A 15,219-nucleotide genomic window follows, 5' to 3' on the forward strand; every position below is an offset into this window, starting at 1 on the left:
TAAAAGTTCTGTTATTAGAAATGAATCATCTTAGTTTAAAAAAAAAAAGCCTTCAAGTTGTGTAGTATTGGAGGGTGGTTGTGTGATGCCATGCAAATGCTGCCTGTTTTGTGGTAGGTTGCTGGGGCCTATTCTAAGACATGGTCCTACCGAGAGGATGCACTGCTTGCCTTGTATAAGAAGTTGATGGAAATGCCTGTTGGAACCCCAAAAGAAGATTTAAAGAACACACTGAGAGCATCCATCTTTCTCATTAGAAGAGCCATAAAGGACATTGTGACCTCTGTGAGTGCCCTCAGCTGGTGCTGGCTCCAGCATCCATGGACGAGATCATGTGCCGTACCACAGAAGACCAGAGCAGCTTGAGAGAGGACCAGTTGGTCATTGACATGGTCACCAACTGTAACTCGATAGAATCACTAAGAAATGAGGTTCTCTAGCAAGAGCTATATTGTGCAACTGATCTTACATGAAGGGTCTGGGAAATCTGCCTTTGTTTGGGTCATTGTCTCTGGTCTCGAGCAACAGTTCTGCAAAGCCAGGTGTTTGTGGAGGCCTGGTTCAGTGCCAGCACATCTTCATTTGTGTTCTCACTTTGCATGAAACCCGATGAGGTTGAGAGTTACTGTTTTTCTAATGCTGAGTGGGCCTTAAGAATGGACATTGCGGCCGGGCGCGGTGGCTCAAGCCTGTAATCCCAGCACTTTGGGAGGCCGAGACGGGCGGATCACGAGGTCAGGAGATCGAGACCATCCTGGCTAAAACGGTGAAACCCCGTCTCTACTAAAAATATAAAAAAAAAAATTAGCCAGACGAGGTGGCGGGCGCCTGTAGTCCCAGCTACTCCGGAGGCTGAGGCAGGAGAATGGCATGAACCCGGGAGGCGGAGCTTGCAGTGAGCTGAGATCCGGCCACTGCACTCCAGCCTGGGCGACAGAGCGAGACTCCGCCTCAAAAAAAAAGAATGGATGTTGCACAGTTGGACTTACCCATTGAAGCAGGGCTGTTAGTTACTTGTTGTGAAGGGAAGAGTTGGGCTAACCCATTGAAGCAGGGCTGTTAGATGCTCGGTGTGAAGGGAAGATGAGGAGTGATTTATGACAGTGAAATAAGAGCATATGTCCTCTATATGCAAGGTACTGTGTTTAGAGAGCAGTTTTCAGTTTGCCATTTTCAGCCTTTCAGACTAGACATCATTTTCAATATAATGTTCATATGTATTACTGATAGTAGATTCCATGTTTCCTCTTGGTAGAATTCCACTGTAGTAACTCATCTGTGGTTATCCCTTTTCTCTTAGGTCTTTCAGGCTTCTTTGAAATTGTTGAAAATGATCATTACACAATATATTCCTAAACATAAACTGAGTAAACTTGAAACAGCTCACTGTGTGGAGAGGACCATTCCCATTTTGCTCACCAGAACTGGAGATTCTTCTGCCCGCCTCCGTGTGACAGCTGCAAATTTTATTCAGGTCTGAACTTCACCACGACTTTTGAAACCATAGATGATAAACATATTCGTGTAGCTCTCTGGCTTTCTTAACACCTTACAAGATTCTGTCTCTACTCAGTTAACATTATTCTCAGGGATTCGCCATCACACTTTCCTTATGCTCTAAAAGGTCAGTTTTGTCTTAGACATAAACTTCAGTTAAAATCTACAGTTGGGTTTTTCCAATGTTTCTTTTATCCAGTATATGCCATTAATTTTTTAAATAAATAAAAATGGAAAATGATATCAAAATAGAAAATTTGAGGGTAAAGAAATAAAAGATACAACTGTCTTAACTGAAATATTTTCATTCTTTCACCAAACATGCCTCCTCTAGCCTAGATATTATGGGAAATATTGAGATAGAGATAAATGTATGAGTGTGGGGACACAGAGTTACATACCATAATGTGAAAATATGTTTTGCTGTCTTTAAACTAGCTAATGAATTCATCTAATCTAGGAGTTCTTAAGACTCTCCCTTTGGGCTTAAGAAAGCTTATGAATTAAGTTTTACACAAAATTTTATGATGTGCAGATCCTTCTTAAAAAAGAATCCAGGCCAGGCTGGGCGAGGTGGCTCATGCCTATAGTCCCAGCACTTTGGGAAGCTGAGGCAGGTGGATCACAAGGTCAGGAGATCGAGACTATCCTAGCCAACCTGGTGAAACCCCTTCTCTACTAAAAATACAAAAATTAGCCAGGTGTGGTGGCACATGCCTGTTGTCCCAGCTACTTGGGAGGCTGAGGCAGGAGAATTGCTTGAACCTGGAAGGCGGAGTTTGCAGTGAGCCAAGATCGCGCCACTACACTCCAGCCTGGGCGACAGAGCAAGACTTTGTCTCAAAAAAAAAAAAAAAAAAGAATCCAGGCCAGGCGGGGTGGCTCACGCCCATAATCCCAGCACTTTGGGAGACCAAGGTGGGCAGATCAATTGGGCCCAGGAGTTTGAGACCAGCCTGGCCAACATAGTGAGACTCTGTCTTTGCAAAAACACGAAAATTAGCCAGGTGTGGTGATGCAGCCCTGTCGTCCCAGCTACTCGGAGGGCCGAAGTGAGAGGCTTGAGCCTCGGTGGTTGAGGCTGCAGTGAGCTGTGATCTCACCACTGCACTGTATAGCCTTGGTGACAGCAAGACTGTGTCTCAAAAGAATCCAAAGGGGTCATTTCTCTAAAATATGAGTAACTACAGATCTAGTTTCATTTAATAAACCTAAATTTTCAGAGTAAATAAGGAAGACAAATGCTAATAAAAAGTAAGAATAAATGCTGTCATGCTGATGTGCTACAATACACTCTGGTTAAGACAGCTAGAATTTGGGGGTGGGGAGGCTCATCTTTCAAAAGATATGTTGCAGACGAGCACATGTTATTGCTTCATTTAATTGTTTTTAAGCCGCATTAATTTCTGAGCAGTTTGGTGGTGCTAAAATGTTCTATTTCAGATAACCTTAAGGCAATCTGTTGAGGGTTAAAATTATTGTGCACCAGTGTGCCGGTTAGCAGACTAGATACACTCACAGCATCTGTTTGTCATTAAGGAGTTTACTGTCCAAACTTCCCTGGCGAATGCTCTTCTCTTAGCTTTTAGATTTATACAGAGTCACTCACAGGCCCAAATACAGAGTGAATTGGGTTATTTTAGATGATAGGACCTACAGACCTATTGGAAACAGGTTTATTTCTGATTGCAACTTAATGCTTCAACATCTTATTTTTTTCTCTGTATCTGGTTAATAAAGTGATAAATATCTTAATTACATAAAGACTTGTTTGTTTAGAGACATTAAAATATGTAATGGTACTTACATTTTTTTCCGTCTTAATCCACTAGTAACCATATCACTGCAGAATCATACACTCTTGGCTGACATTTAATAAATACTAAAATAACAATGATTCTAGCAACAACTATAATTTCTTTTAGAATTTTAGAAATGAGAAAACCTCTTCCTTGAAGCTGAAGAGTACTGAGAAACCTTCAAGTTTTCAATTACGCTTCTGAAGAGCTTTCGTTACACATAAAATTGTTTTATTCTTCATGGTTTTATTTCCTGTGACTCAGGTTTTCATTTCTAATCGTTGTTATGTTTTAAATAGAAATACAAGCTTACAGATCGGTGCTCTTATTGCTCTTTGTCACTATCATTCTGTATTTCCCTATTTTTTCCTTCAATGTTTAGTTTAAGATCATGCTGCATTGTACTAAACTGCCTCCAGCATTTTCCAGTGAAAATTAACAAATTATGTTGTCTTTCGTAGGAAATGGCCTTGTTTAAAGAAGTTAAGTCTCTCCAAATTATTCCATCCTACCTGGTGCAGCCATTGAAAGCAAACTCTTCAGTTCACCTGGCAATGAGTCAGATGGGCCTCCTTGCCCGGCTGCTGAAAGACCTGGGCACTGGGAGCTCGGGCTTCACCATTGACAACGTGATGAAGGTAAGCGGACCTCGCGTGTGACACACCACCTGGCCTGGCACTCACCACAGTGCCTGGAGCATGGCAAGGGTCTCATCAACGTTTGTTGAAGGAATGAGTGAGACTGATTTCAGAAAAATAGCCAGTATTTCATCCAACAAATGGGGGGCCCCACATGCATCCTGCTGTCTAATCCTACTTGGTGGGACGTGGTGTGTACAGATCTTTATCCATGGAGAGAAACAAATCATAAAAAACATTTCTTTGTCTTTAAGAGACAATGACAGCAGTGTGATGGAGAATATCAGGCGCAGGTTGAAGCCCCTGATCTGAAATGCTTAAGACCATAAGTGTTTAGGATTTCAGATTGTTTTCAGATTCTGGAATACTGCCATTATATTTACTGGTTTGGATCGCAAATCCAAAAACCTGAAATCTGCACATCGGCTACACAGAAGCGCACACCTCCAAGGGGGATGAGAAACCATGGGCCCCGGAGATGCACGGTGGGGTGGAATTACACTATAGCCACAGCATTCTGTTTCTTACAAAGATCCAAAACACGCATGATAAAAGTATAGCACGGCTTACATCGAGACGGTAGATCCGTGAGGTTTTAGGTTTGAAGTACCTCATAATACTTAATATGGATGTTTTCTCTTTTCTTTATTTTTCAGATGTTATAATGTACCTTTTTGTATGCTAAAAGAAATTAATTTTATTTTAAGAGTCAGTAACAAGAGCCCCTCCCAACTTTAGTTTTCAGTGAGTTCCCTGGAGCATAGAGTGTATGAGGTCCGCGAGACGGCAGTTAGAATTATTCTGGACATGTACAGACAGCACCAGGCTTCCATTCTGGAGTACCTTCCTCCAGACGACAGCAACACACGCAAGAACATTCTCTACAAAACCATTTTTGAGGGATTTGCTAAAATAGATGGCAGACCTACAGATGCTGAGATGAGGGTGAGTTAACTGTGGTGAAGTTACGACCTCATCCTATATTGAAGAAGTTACTTGGTACATAAATAAGTCAATACGTACATTGAAGTAGCCATGTGTATGGGAAGCCCAGGCGTACTGGCTAAGAGCAGCTTCCTACATTCAGATCCTGGCTCCTCCACTTTCTGCCAGTGAGAACCTCAGCTTCCCAGGCTGCAAACGGAATAATGATAGCCGTGAGAATGTGGCGGGTTTATCTATCAATAAACACCGATGACATCAATGGAAAAGATTTGCTTCTAGCTTGTTATTAGTCTTAGTGAATATTATCATTTACAAGAAATATAGTTGACATGCCCTAGTTTGTCTCCCAGTTCCTAAGATTACCCTAACAAGCTATTCTAATGGAAAAATAATTTTCTTACCAGGCACGGAGAAAAGCGGCTACAGAAGAAGCGGAAAAACAAAAGAAAGAGGAAATAAAAGCTTTACAAGGGCAGCTGGCGGCACTGAAAGAAATTCAGGCCGAAGTTCAGGTTGGGAGTAAACGCGCCTTTCACCTGTGTGCTTTTAGCTGCCATGTATTTTACTGTAACAGATCCACATCATACTTGACTGATTTTTCATGGAATTATGCAAATGAGCATCTTGATTCCTTCTGTTTTTTTAGGTTAGTTTTGGGGTAGATGACAGAAGCCCTCCATGGAGAGGTGGAATTGGGTGACAGATACTCCTCCTGCCCCTCCATCCTCTGTCAGAATTGATGTGAGCTGCTGCATAGGTTTAGGGAGGGACCAGGGGCTGTGGGCACAGAGCTGCTCTCCACAGCTCTCCAGCCACCTTCAGAGACAAAGGAGAAAAATCAGCTTGACTAGAAAGGTCTGCTTCAGCACATTAAAAAGGGAAGGTGTCAGGTAAACATTCTGTTTCCATGAACCCTTACTCTTTAAGCCTATGGGGGTGTTATGTGTACTGGGAACAAATATTTGGTTGAATATAAATGTGTTCCTTTTCAGCCTCCCTGCTTCTGGGATATGAATTAGCTTCATAACACTAATTTTATGATGAAGTTTCCTTCAGTTGATAGAAAATTTGCTTTAAAAGAAGAAATAAGAGGCGGCAGAACACAGGGAGTTTCTGTTCCACAGACCTGAGGTTTCAGCCATGCCAGGTGAATGAGTTCTGGCACCTCAGGCCTGCAGCCCACTCGGCTGCACAGCTCATCCAGAGCTGCTCAGAGGGCAGAGCTCATGTCAAGTGTTCTTACCACAGATTTTTAAAAGAAGAAATGGGTACAAATGGGGAAAAAAGATCAAATGTGACTGAATATATGCTGAACTTCCTATGGCAAAAAGTCACAGTGACATTTCCACCAAATGTTGGAACGTCAGAGTCACAATCAGAAAAAGACACAAAGAGGCAGAAGGAGGCAGGTAGACCTTAGGATGGGGGGTGAGCCTCTGGCTCAGGTCCACATCGTGGTGTGGACGACTTTGGTGTGCTCAGTGACCCTCGGTGGCCCAGCACACACTCATTGTGATGAGTACACAAACAAGGACACGGATGTCGCAAACTGAAGGGCTTTCCTCCAGCCATGAGCTGGCACATACTAAGCCCGTTGCCAGGCGCCTGCCTCACACCTGCTTCACCACAACCCAGGACCTGGTGGCAGTGGCCCCTGGTGTAGCAGCCATCCAGGAGCTATTGTTCCCAGCACTGTCTGTCTGGGGGTCGCCTGTGCTGATGAGCTGCACAGCACTGTCTGTCCGGGAGTCGCCTGTGCTGACGGGCTGCACAGTGCTGTCTGTCCCGGGGTCGCCTGTGTTGACGGGCTGCACAGCACTGTCTGTCCCGGGGTTGCCTGTGCTGACAGGCTGCACAGCCTCCACACAGCTGTCCTGAGAGCCTGCAGCTCCTGCTCGTTGGCTCGGTGTTTATGGAGCGCCTCTCTGTGCCAGGCACCATCTGGCTGTGGAAATACAGCAGGCAGCAAAGCAAAGTCCAGCTCTCATGGAGCTGGGGCTCCAGGGAGGAGCAGACAAGGGAGAAAGACCCAGGCAGTGGGTCCCTGCTGCAGGGTGCTAGGGGCCATGGGGTGCTGGGGCCTCGAGGCCAGTACAGGCCTGCGCCTCCACACAGGGCCTGGTGAAGGCCTCTCCCAGGAGAATGACGGGATGGGATGGTTTTTTCTCTTTTTTTATTGAGGTGAAATACGCAGAGTGTAAATCTTAGCATTTTAAGTGCACACTGCGGTGGCATGGGGTGCTCTCACATTGTTGTGCAATCATCACCACCATCCATCTCCAGAACTTTCAGAATTTACATATTAAGTCCTTTTCTGGTTCTAAAATCATACTCTTGGCCACAGTGACTCACTTCTGTAATCACAGCACTTTGGGAGGCTGAGACAGCAGGATCACTTGATTTCAGAAGTTCAAGACCAGCCTGGGCAACACAGTGAGACCTCATCTCTACTAAAACTTAAAAAAAAAAAAAAGCTTAGCCAGACATGGTGGTGAGCACCTGTAATCCCAGCTACTCAGGAGGCTGGGGCAGGAGGATGGCTTGTACCCAGGAGCCCAAGGCTGCAATGAGTTGTATTTGCACCACTTACAGCCTAGGCAACAGAGTGAGACCCTGTCTAAAAATAACGATAATAGGAATAAACCTGTGCTCTTTTGGGGGGCAGGGTGGGTGTCTATGGAACTAGAATTGCACTGCTGCATGTTTTCCACAGTCAGTGGTTGAGTTTGAGAGAAATTACTAGTAAAATTGAATTTTCTATAAGTGTAATAGACAGTATTCTTCTTTATAATGCATCATTTAAGTGCCATCTATAGAGCGACCAACTTGTTCTTGTTCCCCTCAAGCCTGAAAGTCTCAGGGAGTCCCCTCAGCACCCTCACACTGAGATGGTGTGTCCCCTGAGGTTTTCAGTGTTGACGGAGACTGCGATGGTGCTGGGGAGTCTGAGGGGCAGGGAGAAGACGTGATGGGGTCTCTCAAGGCTAAGAGGGCTGCTAGGACGAGCTTAGGAGTTACCTGACAGAGAAGGGCACGCAGGTGCGTCATGAGCCACTGGGAGGCCAGGTGGAAGGGATCTGTGGCCACAAGAGTTATCTCCACAGAGTGGCAGGGCTGAGGGCCCAAGGGGAGGGGCTTGCGAGAGAAGGGGAGAGGGAGTATCCATGCCTCTTTTGAAGACAGGGCATATTGATTCCTCTTTCCAAAAGTTTAGTTATTTTTTGATAGAAATTCTTTTTTTTTATTTTTTTATTCTGAGACAGGGTCTTACTCTGTTGCCCAGGCTGGAGTGCAGTGGCATGATGTCAGCTCACTGCAAGCTCCACCTCCCAGGCTCAAGTGATCCTCCCTCCCCAGCCTCCTGAGTAGCTGGGACTACAGGGCACACCACCACACCCGGCTCAGTTTTGTATTTTTTATAGAGACAGGGCTTTGGTTGCCATGTTGCCCAGGCTGGTCTTGAACTCCTGAGCTCAAGCAATCCACTACTCACCTTGGCCTCCCAGAGTGCTGGGATTACAGGCATGAGCCACCTTGCCCAGCCAGTAGAAATTCTAAAACAAAACCCAGAAATGTGCTTTCAGGATCAAAACGTATCCTCAGCAGGCTCTCACTCACACTCGCACTGCAGCCCTTTGTCCCTGACCTTACTGTTTTTGTGTCTTAGGAAAAAGAAAGTGATGCTGTGAAGCCAAAGAATCAGGGTATGTAAAGAACTGGGGTGTGCAAAGAATTGGGGTGTGTAAAGAATCGGGGTGTGTAAAGAATCAGGGTGTGTAAATGCATGTCATGGAAGCTCCATGTGGAAACGGCTTCTGTCCATTCAGCAAGTATCGCTGCACACCTGCTGCACCTCAGCCATCTCCCAGCTGAATGGAAAACACTGCTACCTTTTCACTTGTATCATGGTTTTATAGCTCACATCAAACTGCTTACTAAAATTTTGAAAATCATTTCTATAAAAAGTTATTTAAATTGTTTTAATCTCTTCAGACATTCAAGGAGGGAAAGCAGCCCCTGCCGAAGCTCTGGGAATCCCGGATGAGCACTATCTAGATAAGTGAGTCGCGCTGTCTTCCACCCCCATATGACGGTCAGGCTGACGGGCGCTCTCCAGATAAGTGAGTCGCGCTGTCTTCCACCCACTGTACAATGGTCAGGGCGAGGGGCCACACAGAAACCCTGGAAAGGGAACACGTCCTCCCTAGTTGGCCCTTCGTATTCATCGTAAAAGGTAGGAAATGTGCCTTCCCCACCAACCAGCATCCACTCCGAGTCAGTGAAGACAACTTTCCCTCTGTTGCCCCAGCGGAAGTTGCCAGTCTGTTTGTCAAAACTGTTGTAACAGGCACAGAATATCATAGCAGCAAAATTCTTTTTACTCTACAGCAGCCAGGACAGATCTATAAGAATGTAGGGTCTTTGTCTTATCTTTTTATTGTAACTTAAAATATCCTTTCTGCTTGATGATGCTGAGTGAAAGTCTGGAAGGATCGTACGCCCATTGATTTCAGGTACCTCCTTGGCGAGGGCTTTCTTATCGTGCTTTAACACATGGCACACCCAGCCTCCACTGCTGCCTGCAAGGGAGGCCCAGCCCAGGCCCCGCAGAGCAAACTGAGGCAGTTCGGAATGAGAGGGAAACTGCAAACAACACAGGGACTGCGGCAATTCAGAATTTCGGGACGTGGGAGCAGAACGGCCATCAGTGGAACTAGATCCTTACCTTTATTTCCTGCTTTTCTTTCCTTTCAGTTTGTGTATTTTTTGTGGGGAAAGGAGTGAATCCTTCACAGAAGAAGGTCTTGATCTCCACTACTGGAAGCACTGTCTCATGCTGACAAGATGTGACCACTGCAAACAGGTCAGGCCAGGGGCACAGCTGCCCAGCTGCTTGCATGAGCATGAACACCTGACTGTTGAAAGACCGAGTCACAAAGCTGTCCCAAGGCTTAGTATTTTCAGAGAGGTTGTGAGAAAAGTAACTGAAACCTAACACACCCCTGAAAAACGCATGCGAGTCATTCCGTATGACAGCCCAGTGAACCGTAAACGTGCTGTGCCACCACCTCCCCTCAGGGCTCTTCCCAGAGTCAGCAGGGGCCTGATTTCTGACACCGCAAATGGGTGCTCCTTGCTCTTTGAGCTTTATAGAAACAGAACCATGTGGTGTCATGTTGGATTTCTTGCTTTGTCGTGTCCACAGCGCCTCCATCCATCTGCTGCTGTGCACGAGGGCTGTGTCCAGTTTGGGACCATGACGAGCGATGTTGCCACAGTGTTCTGGTGTCTTCCAGGATGCACGGGAATGCACTTTCTTGGGTTCACAATGTGTCGTGGGATTGCGGGGTGTGCTGATGCTCAGTGGGGCTGCCCAGGAGTACTCCAAAGGGATTGTGCCCAGGCACTGCCACCAGCAGCACGGGCACTGCCTCCCTTCCCACAGTACCCCTGCGGCCATGCTTCCTGCTGCCTTGGCAGGTGCCCAGTGTGCCTGTCCCTGGTGAAGATGAGGTGGAGTACCCGTCCTTTTGTCTGCAGGCATTGGCTGTCCTCCTGCAAAGTGCCTTCTGGTTTCTCACCCATTCACCTCGGGTTGTCCATGTGTTTTTATTGGTTTGGGGCCATTCTTTATCCATGTGGATGTGAGTGCTTGGTCAGTCGCATGAATTGTGACCACCTGCTCCCACTGCACAGCATGCATCTTCACTGTCTTAAGTGTCTTGAGGAAGACTCATTTTTAATGTGAGCATTGCCTACCTTACCAATGTTTTTCATGGTTCATGCTATTTGTGTCCTGTGTAAGAAGTCTTCCCCGATCCCCTATATTAGGCCTTTCTTACATTACTATAAAGAAATACCTGGCTGGACACGGTGGCTTATGCCTATAATCCCAGCATTTTGGGAGACCGAGGCGGGCGGATCACCTGAGGTTAGGAGTTCAAGACCAGCCTGACCAACATGGAGAAACCCCATCTCTACTAAAATACAAAATTAGCCGGGCGTGGTGGCGCATGCCTGTAATCCCAGCTACTCGGGAGGCTGAGGCAGGAGAATCGCTTGAACCCAGGAGGCAGAGGTTGAGGTGAGCCGAGATTGCACCATTGCACTCCAGCCTGGGCAACAAGAGTGAAACTCTGTCTCAAAAAAAAAAAAAAAAAATCCCTAAGACTGGGTAGTTTATGAAGAAAAGAGGTTGGACTGGCTCACAGTGTGTCAAGTCCTGTGACCTGAAGTGATAGAGTATACACAAGTCATTCGTGCCAGAGACACCAACGTAGCAGAATCTCTTACAACTCTTCTGTGGTCCTGTTTCTGTGCACATTCTTAGAAATAGCTGGGAGCCACGATTTGAACCCCGGGCCACACGTATAACCATTGAGCCACTCTGTGTCCTCATCCAAGTTTCACACTCAGGTCGACCGTAGCTTCCCCCATCCTTTACAGTGGCCCCTGCCCGATGCCAAGGCGACAGGAAAGGAAGGACATGGGGTCTTCAGCAAAGTATCACAAGTGACTCCAGACAGTCTGTGGGCAAATGCCAAAGATAGAAGCCTGTGGCTCACTTCATGCACGGGTGACACAGATTTCCCTGGGCAGAGGGAGGCACCCACAGGCTCTGCAGGCTGGCCAGAGGGCGCTTCAGCTTTCTCAGCAACATGCTTCGCTCTGTATTTCAAAATCCAGGTGGTAGAAATATCCAGCCTGACGGAGCACTTGCTGACAGAATGTGACAAAAAAGACGGGTTTGGAAAGTGTTACCGTTGCAGCGAGGCTGTTTTCAAGGAAGAGCTGCCCAGACACATAAAAAACAAGGAGTGCAACCGTGAGTACCCCTTCCCAGGCTCCCGTGCCCTCGGATCACCAGGTGTCCTCCTGGAGGAGGTGCCACTGCTCTTGGGCCTCTGCAACGGCTTGGTGAATTAAAGAGCACCTGCGGGCAGGCCAGCAGCATGTCTTGTCACCTGTCATTCAGGGAGTGACTGGGTCTTTTTGAAATCATTTCAGCTGCCAAACCAGAGAAGCTGGCAAACCGGTGTCCTCTGTGCCATGAGAACTTCAGCCCTGGAGAAGAGGTGAGGGGCCTAGTGGGGGAAGGGCCAGTGAAGTAGCTGACACACCTGTGGATGACGGTGGCGGTGATGGTGGTGGTGGTGGTGGTGGTGGTGGTGCTGGACCACAGCCACAGAGTACAGCACATGAGTGTTCAGGGAGTGGACAGCGTCTACTGAGCCGTGTCTGAATAGTTCTTCCATTTAGCTACGTGTTCACATGATTTCCTTCCCTATGTTTACAAATGGTTTGTCGAGGAGCCTCAACTCACTGAGGCCCAGCCTGTGTCACCGGGATACAAGCATGAGATGGTTTTATTTTGTTCTGGTCATTGCCTTTATCCAGATACTGAGGCCCTCAGCGACACCTTGGCCAGATTCTCTAGCACTGCAGTCCCTTTTGCCTAGTAAAACCTAGGCCTTGTTTGGGTAAACGATTCTCCTTCCTACCTGATTCCAAGCTCTCCTCCCGGCCCCAGTGCGCTGCACTGTGACTCCGCAGGCTTAGTGGGGACGGCTGGCTCGCACGTGCCCACCCTCCGCTTCCCCATGTGCCCGGCTCCTCTGGCATTGGAGGCAACGAGGAGGGACGTGGGCGTGCAAGGCTCCGTGGCAGTTATTCTGGCCCTGTCCGACACGATGGGCTGGCGGTGCCCTCTTTATGCCAGGCAGCGAATGCTGAGTCCTGGGGCCCTGCTCAGGACCCAGTTTTGGAATCTCGCTCAGCCACTTCCACTCCAACCTCCTTAGCTCCTGCCACCTGCTGCGTATCACTGTGTCCTGCTGCTGCCTCCCCTTGTCCCAGCTTTTCAGCAAGATGGCTCCAACCCAGCCACTGTAGCTTTCTCTTAACCACGGGAAACTCACACACCAAACAGAGAAGACAGCCCCCAGCCACTCTCAGCCACAGTGTCTACCCAGTTATCTGGCTCTCTCTGTCTGTCTGTCTGTCGATCTCTGTCTCTCAAAATTTGAAATGCATCACAAAGTACACAGAAAAGTAACAGAAACTCTCCGGACTCTCCCTTGTAGCGGTCACTGAGCTTGAGCAACTAGCAGCTCAGCCAGTCTTGTTTCTCCCGTGCCCCACATGCTCCCCTCTCGTGTAACGTTGAAGCCAACCCAGACAGCATGTTGTTTTATCTGTAAATGTTCCCATACGGAGCTTTCGGAATCGGGACTGTTTTACGTAGCCACAGCCTCAGCCTTCCAGACATCGGTCACGTTGCCCCATCTCATCAGCTCAGAAGCATTTGATTGCCGGGATCCATAGAAGGCCCACACACGGTGCCTCGTTGGTCTGTTTTGAACAAGTTCATTCTCTTCAGTTTTTTTTCTTATGATTCACTTGGCAAAGGAAGGAGGCTGTTTGCCCCATAGGGCTTACCATTGTCTGGATCTGCTGACTACGTCCACTTGGGGGTGCTTAATGTGTTTCTCTGTCCCTGTACTTCCTGTAAACAGGAGGTTGGATCTCTGGCCTCATCAGGTGTGCACAGGCTCGGTGTGGGTGTGGCCGCTTCACAGGCAATGCTAGTGCGTGATGTGTCTGATGGCGGCAGCTGCTGATGCTCAGGGCCTAACCCACTGGCTCCGGAGGGGCCTCATTCTGTCATCCCTCCTTCGTTCATCTGCTGGGATATTCCCCTAAGCAGAAGCTCATCCACTCTGTGGTTGCCCTGGGTTAGACTTTCTACTGGAAAGGTAGAATGAAGGTTTAATTCTTTTCCTTGGTTTACTGGTTTTCAGAATAGTAAGCTGGGTCACTAGCATCTTCCATGGCAGCTAATTTGTTTTGTTTTGTCTGTAGTGTCATTATGAACCATGGATTTAAATTATTTGATGTGTTCCAGTCACTGCAGTTACCATGCTTAGTGATGCGTGAATTATCCCAGCTCTGGCCTATGGCAGACTCTTCAGCGGCGCCCCTGAGGCCTGGATGAGACCCATGCAGCCTCAGAGAGTTCCCTCCTGTTTGCTGCATTCCTGCCCCGGACCTGGAATCAGCCATCTGGTCACAGAGGTCTGGTTCCCATTAGTGGGACTGGATGTCTCAGGACAGCGCTGGGGGCCTCATGCCCATCGCTGCTGGGTGGGTCGCTGTGGCTGGACTGTCAGTGGACACAGCCGGGAGAAATCAAGGGAAGTAAGCTCTGTCACTCACGCACACACACTTCCCCTTCCCGTTCTGAGCTGCAGGCTTCATTTAACCTTGTCTCTCCCAACATCTGTGTCTCCTTTCTTACATCCATGGGCCCTGGTTCCTAACGGCCCGGGAGACAGAATTCAGGAATTGCAGGCGACCAATTCACCTTGGCCCCCACTGCACGTGGGGCAGCCCCAGCACAGTGGCACCTGCACCCCCGGCATGAGATGCTGCTGGAAATCAGATCTGTTCCCAGTTCTTGTCCTGACCACATCTTCCACTGGTAATGGGGGGCCCAGTGGCCCTCTGTTGGAGGGACTTGGGCGAGCCCTGGCTGGCAGTGCCACCACCTGTAAATACATTCATTTTATATTCCATTTCTAGGGGACTTTAAAGAATTAAGTTCTGTAATTACTGAAGACATGTTTCCAAGTCGATAGAATCAGGCATCTTGGAAGAACCCCAGACAGAGGCCGCCGTCCTGCCCCGCTTCCATCCGCCTTCCTCCACCCCGGACAGAGGCATCTGTCCTGCCCTGCTTCCATCCACCTTCCTCCAGAGGCTGCTTTTCCTGCGGGGCATCCTGCCCCTTTTCTGCCCAGTACAAGCAGCTCTCACTGCACATACATCTTTTCCCCTGGTTATTTCCAGAATGTAGGGGCCTTTGTGTTTGCATTTGAGTTGTTACCTTTACTCGTCCTTCCGTGCGATGCCCATCGTCCCCTCTGATTTCAGTTATTGCCATTGGTTCCCTACTAAGAGCAGTACTCAGATTCTCCAGTAACCACCTTTTCTTCCGTCCCTTCTTGTTCCCAACATCTGATTTGAATTGACATCCTCTTACAGGTAGTACCTGTGAGGCCGTCAGCAGGCGTAGCTCATGTGTCATCTGCTTTCCCTGTATCTAATTATCTACACTGCTTGGCCCATCACCTCACACCCTACAGCGTGAGCAGATAACAGGCACTCACTTATTATCTCATGGGTTCCCTGGGTCCGGAGCCAGGCTTCGTTGTCATCTGTGGGCCCTGCTAGGGAAGGACTCACTTCCAGGTTCATCCCAGCAGCTAGCAGTAATATGTTCTTGGGGGGTGTCAACCCGGAGCCACTCATCTCCTAGAGGCCCCCACCGTCCTCAGCAC

General features: G+C 47.9%; 1 protein-coding gene across 1 annotated transcript in view; it reads left to right on the top strand.

Annotated features, from left to right (window-relative positions):
• Positions 1-15,219, top strand: part of CEP104 (centrosomal protein 104) — a 49,010-nt gene that overhangs the window by 25,609 nt on the left and 8,182 nt on the right. Inside the window, exons 10-19 of the mRNA XM_017882419.1 lie at positions 118-285; positions 1,301-1,474; positions 3,758-3,934; positions 4,673-4,879; positions 5,284-5,391; positions 8,547-8,583; positions 8,873-8,939; positions 9,635-9,743; positions 11,567-11,705; positions 11,888-11,955. Of these exons, the coding sequence (XP_017737908.1) occupies positions 118-285; positions 1,301-1,474; positions 3,758-3,934; positions 4,673-4,879; positions 5,284-5,391; positions 8,547-8,583; positions 8,873-8,939; positions 9,635-9,743; positions 11,567-11,705; positions 11,888-11,955 (1,254 nt within the window). The remainder of the gene's footprint in view (positions 1-117; positions 286-1,300; positions 1,475-3,757; positions 3,935-4,672; positions 4,880-5,283; positions 5,392-8,546; positions 8,584-8,872; positions 8,940-9,634; positions 9,744-11,566; positions 11,706-11,887; positions 11,956-15,219) is intronic.

This window comes from Rhinopithecus bieti, unplaced genomic scaffold, assembly GCF_001698545.2.
Source record: "Rhinopithecus bieti isolate Rb0 unplaced genomic scaffold, ASM169854v2 scaffold_13351, whole genome shotgun sequence".
Taxonomy (NCBI): Eukaryota; Metazoa; Chordata; class Mammalia; order Primates; family Cercopithecidae; genus Rhinopithecus; species Rhinopithecus bieti.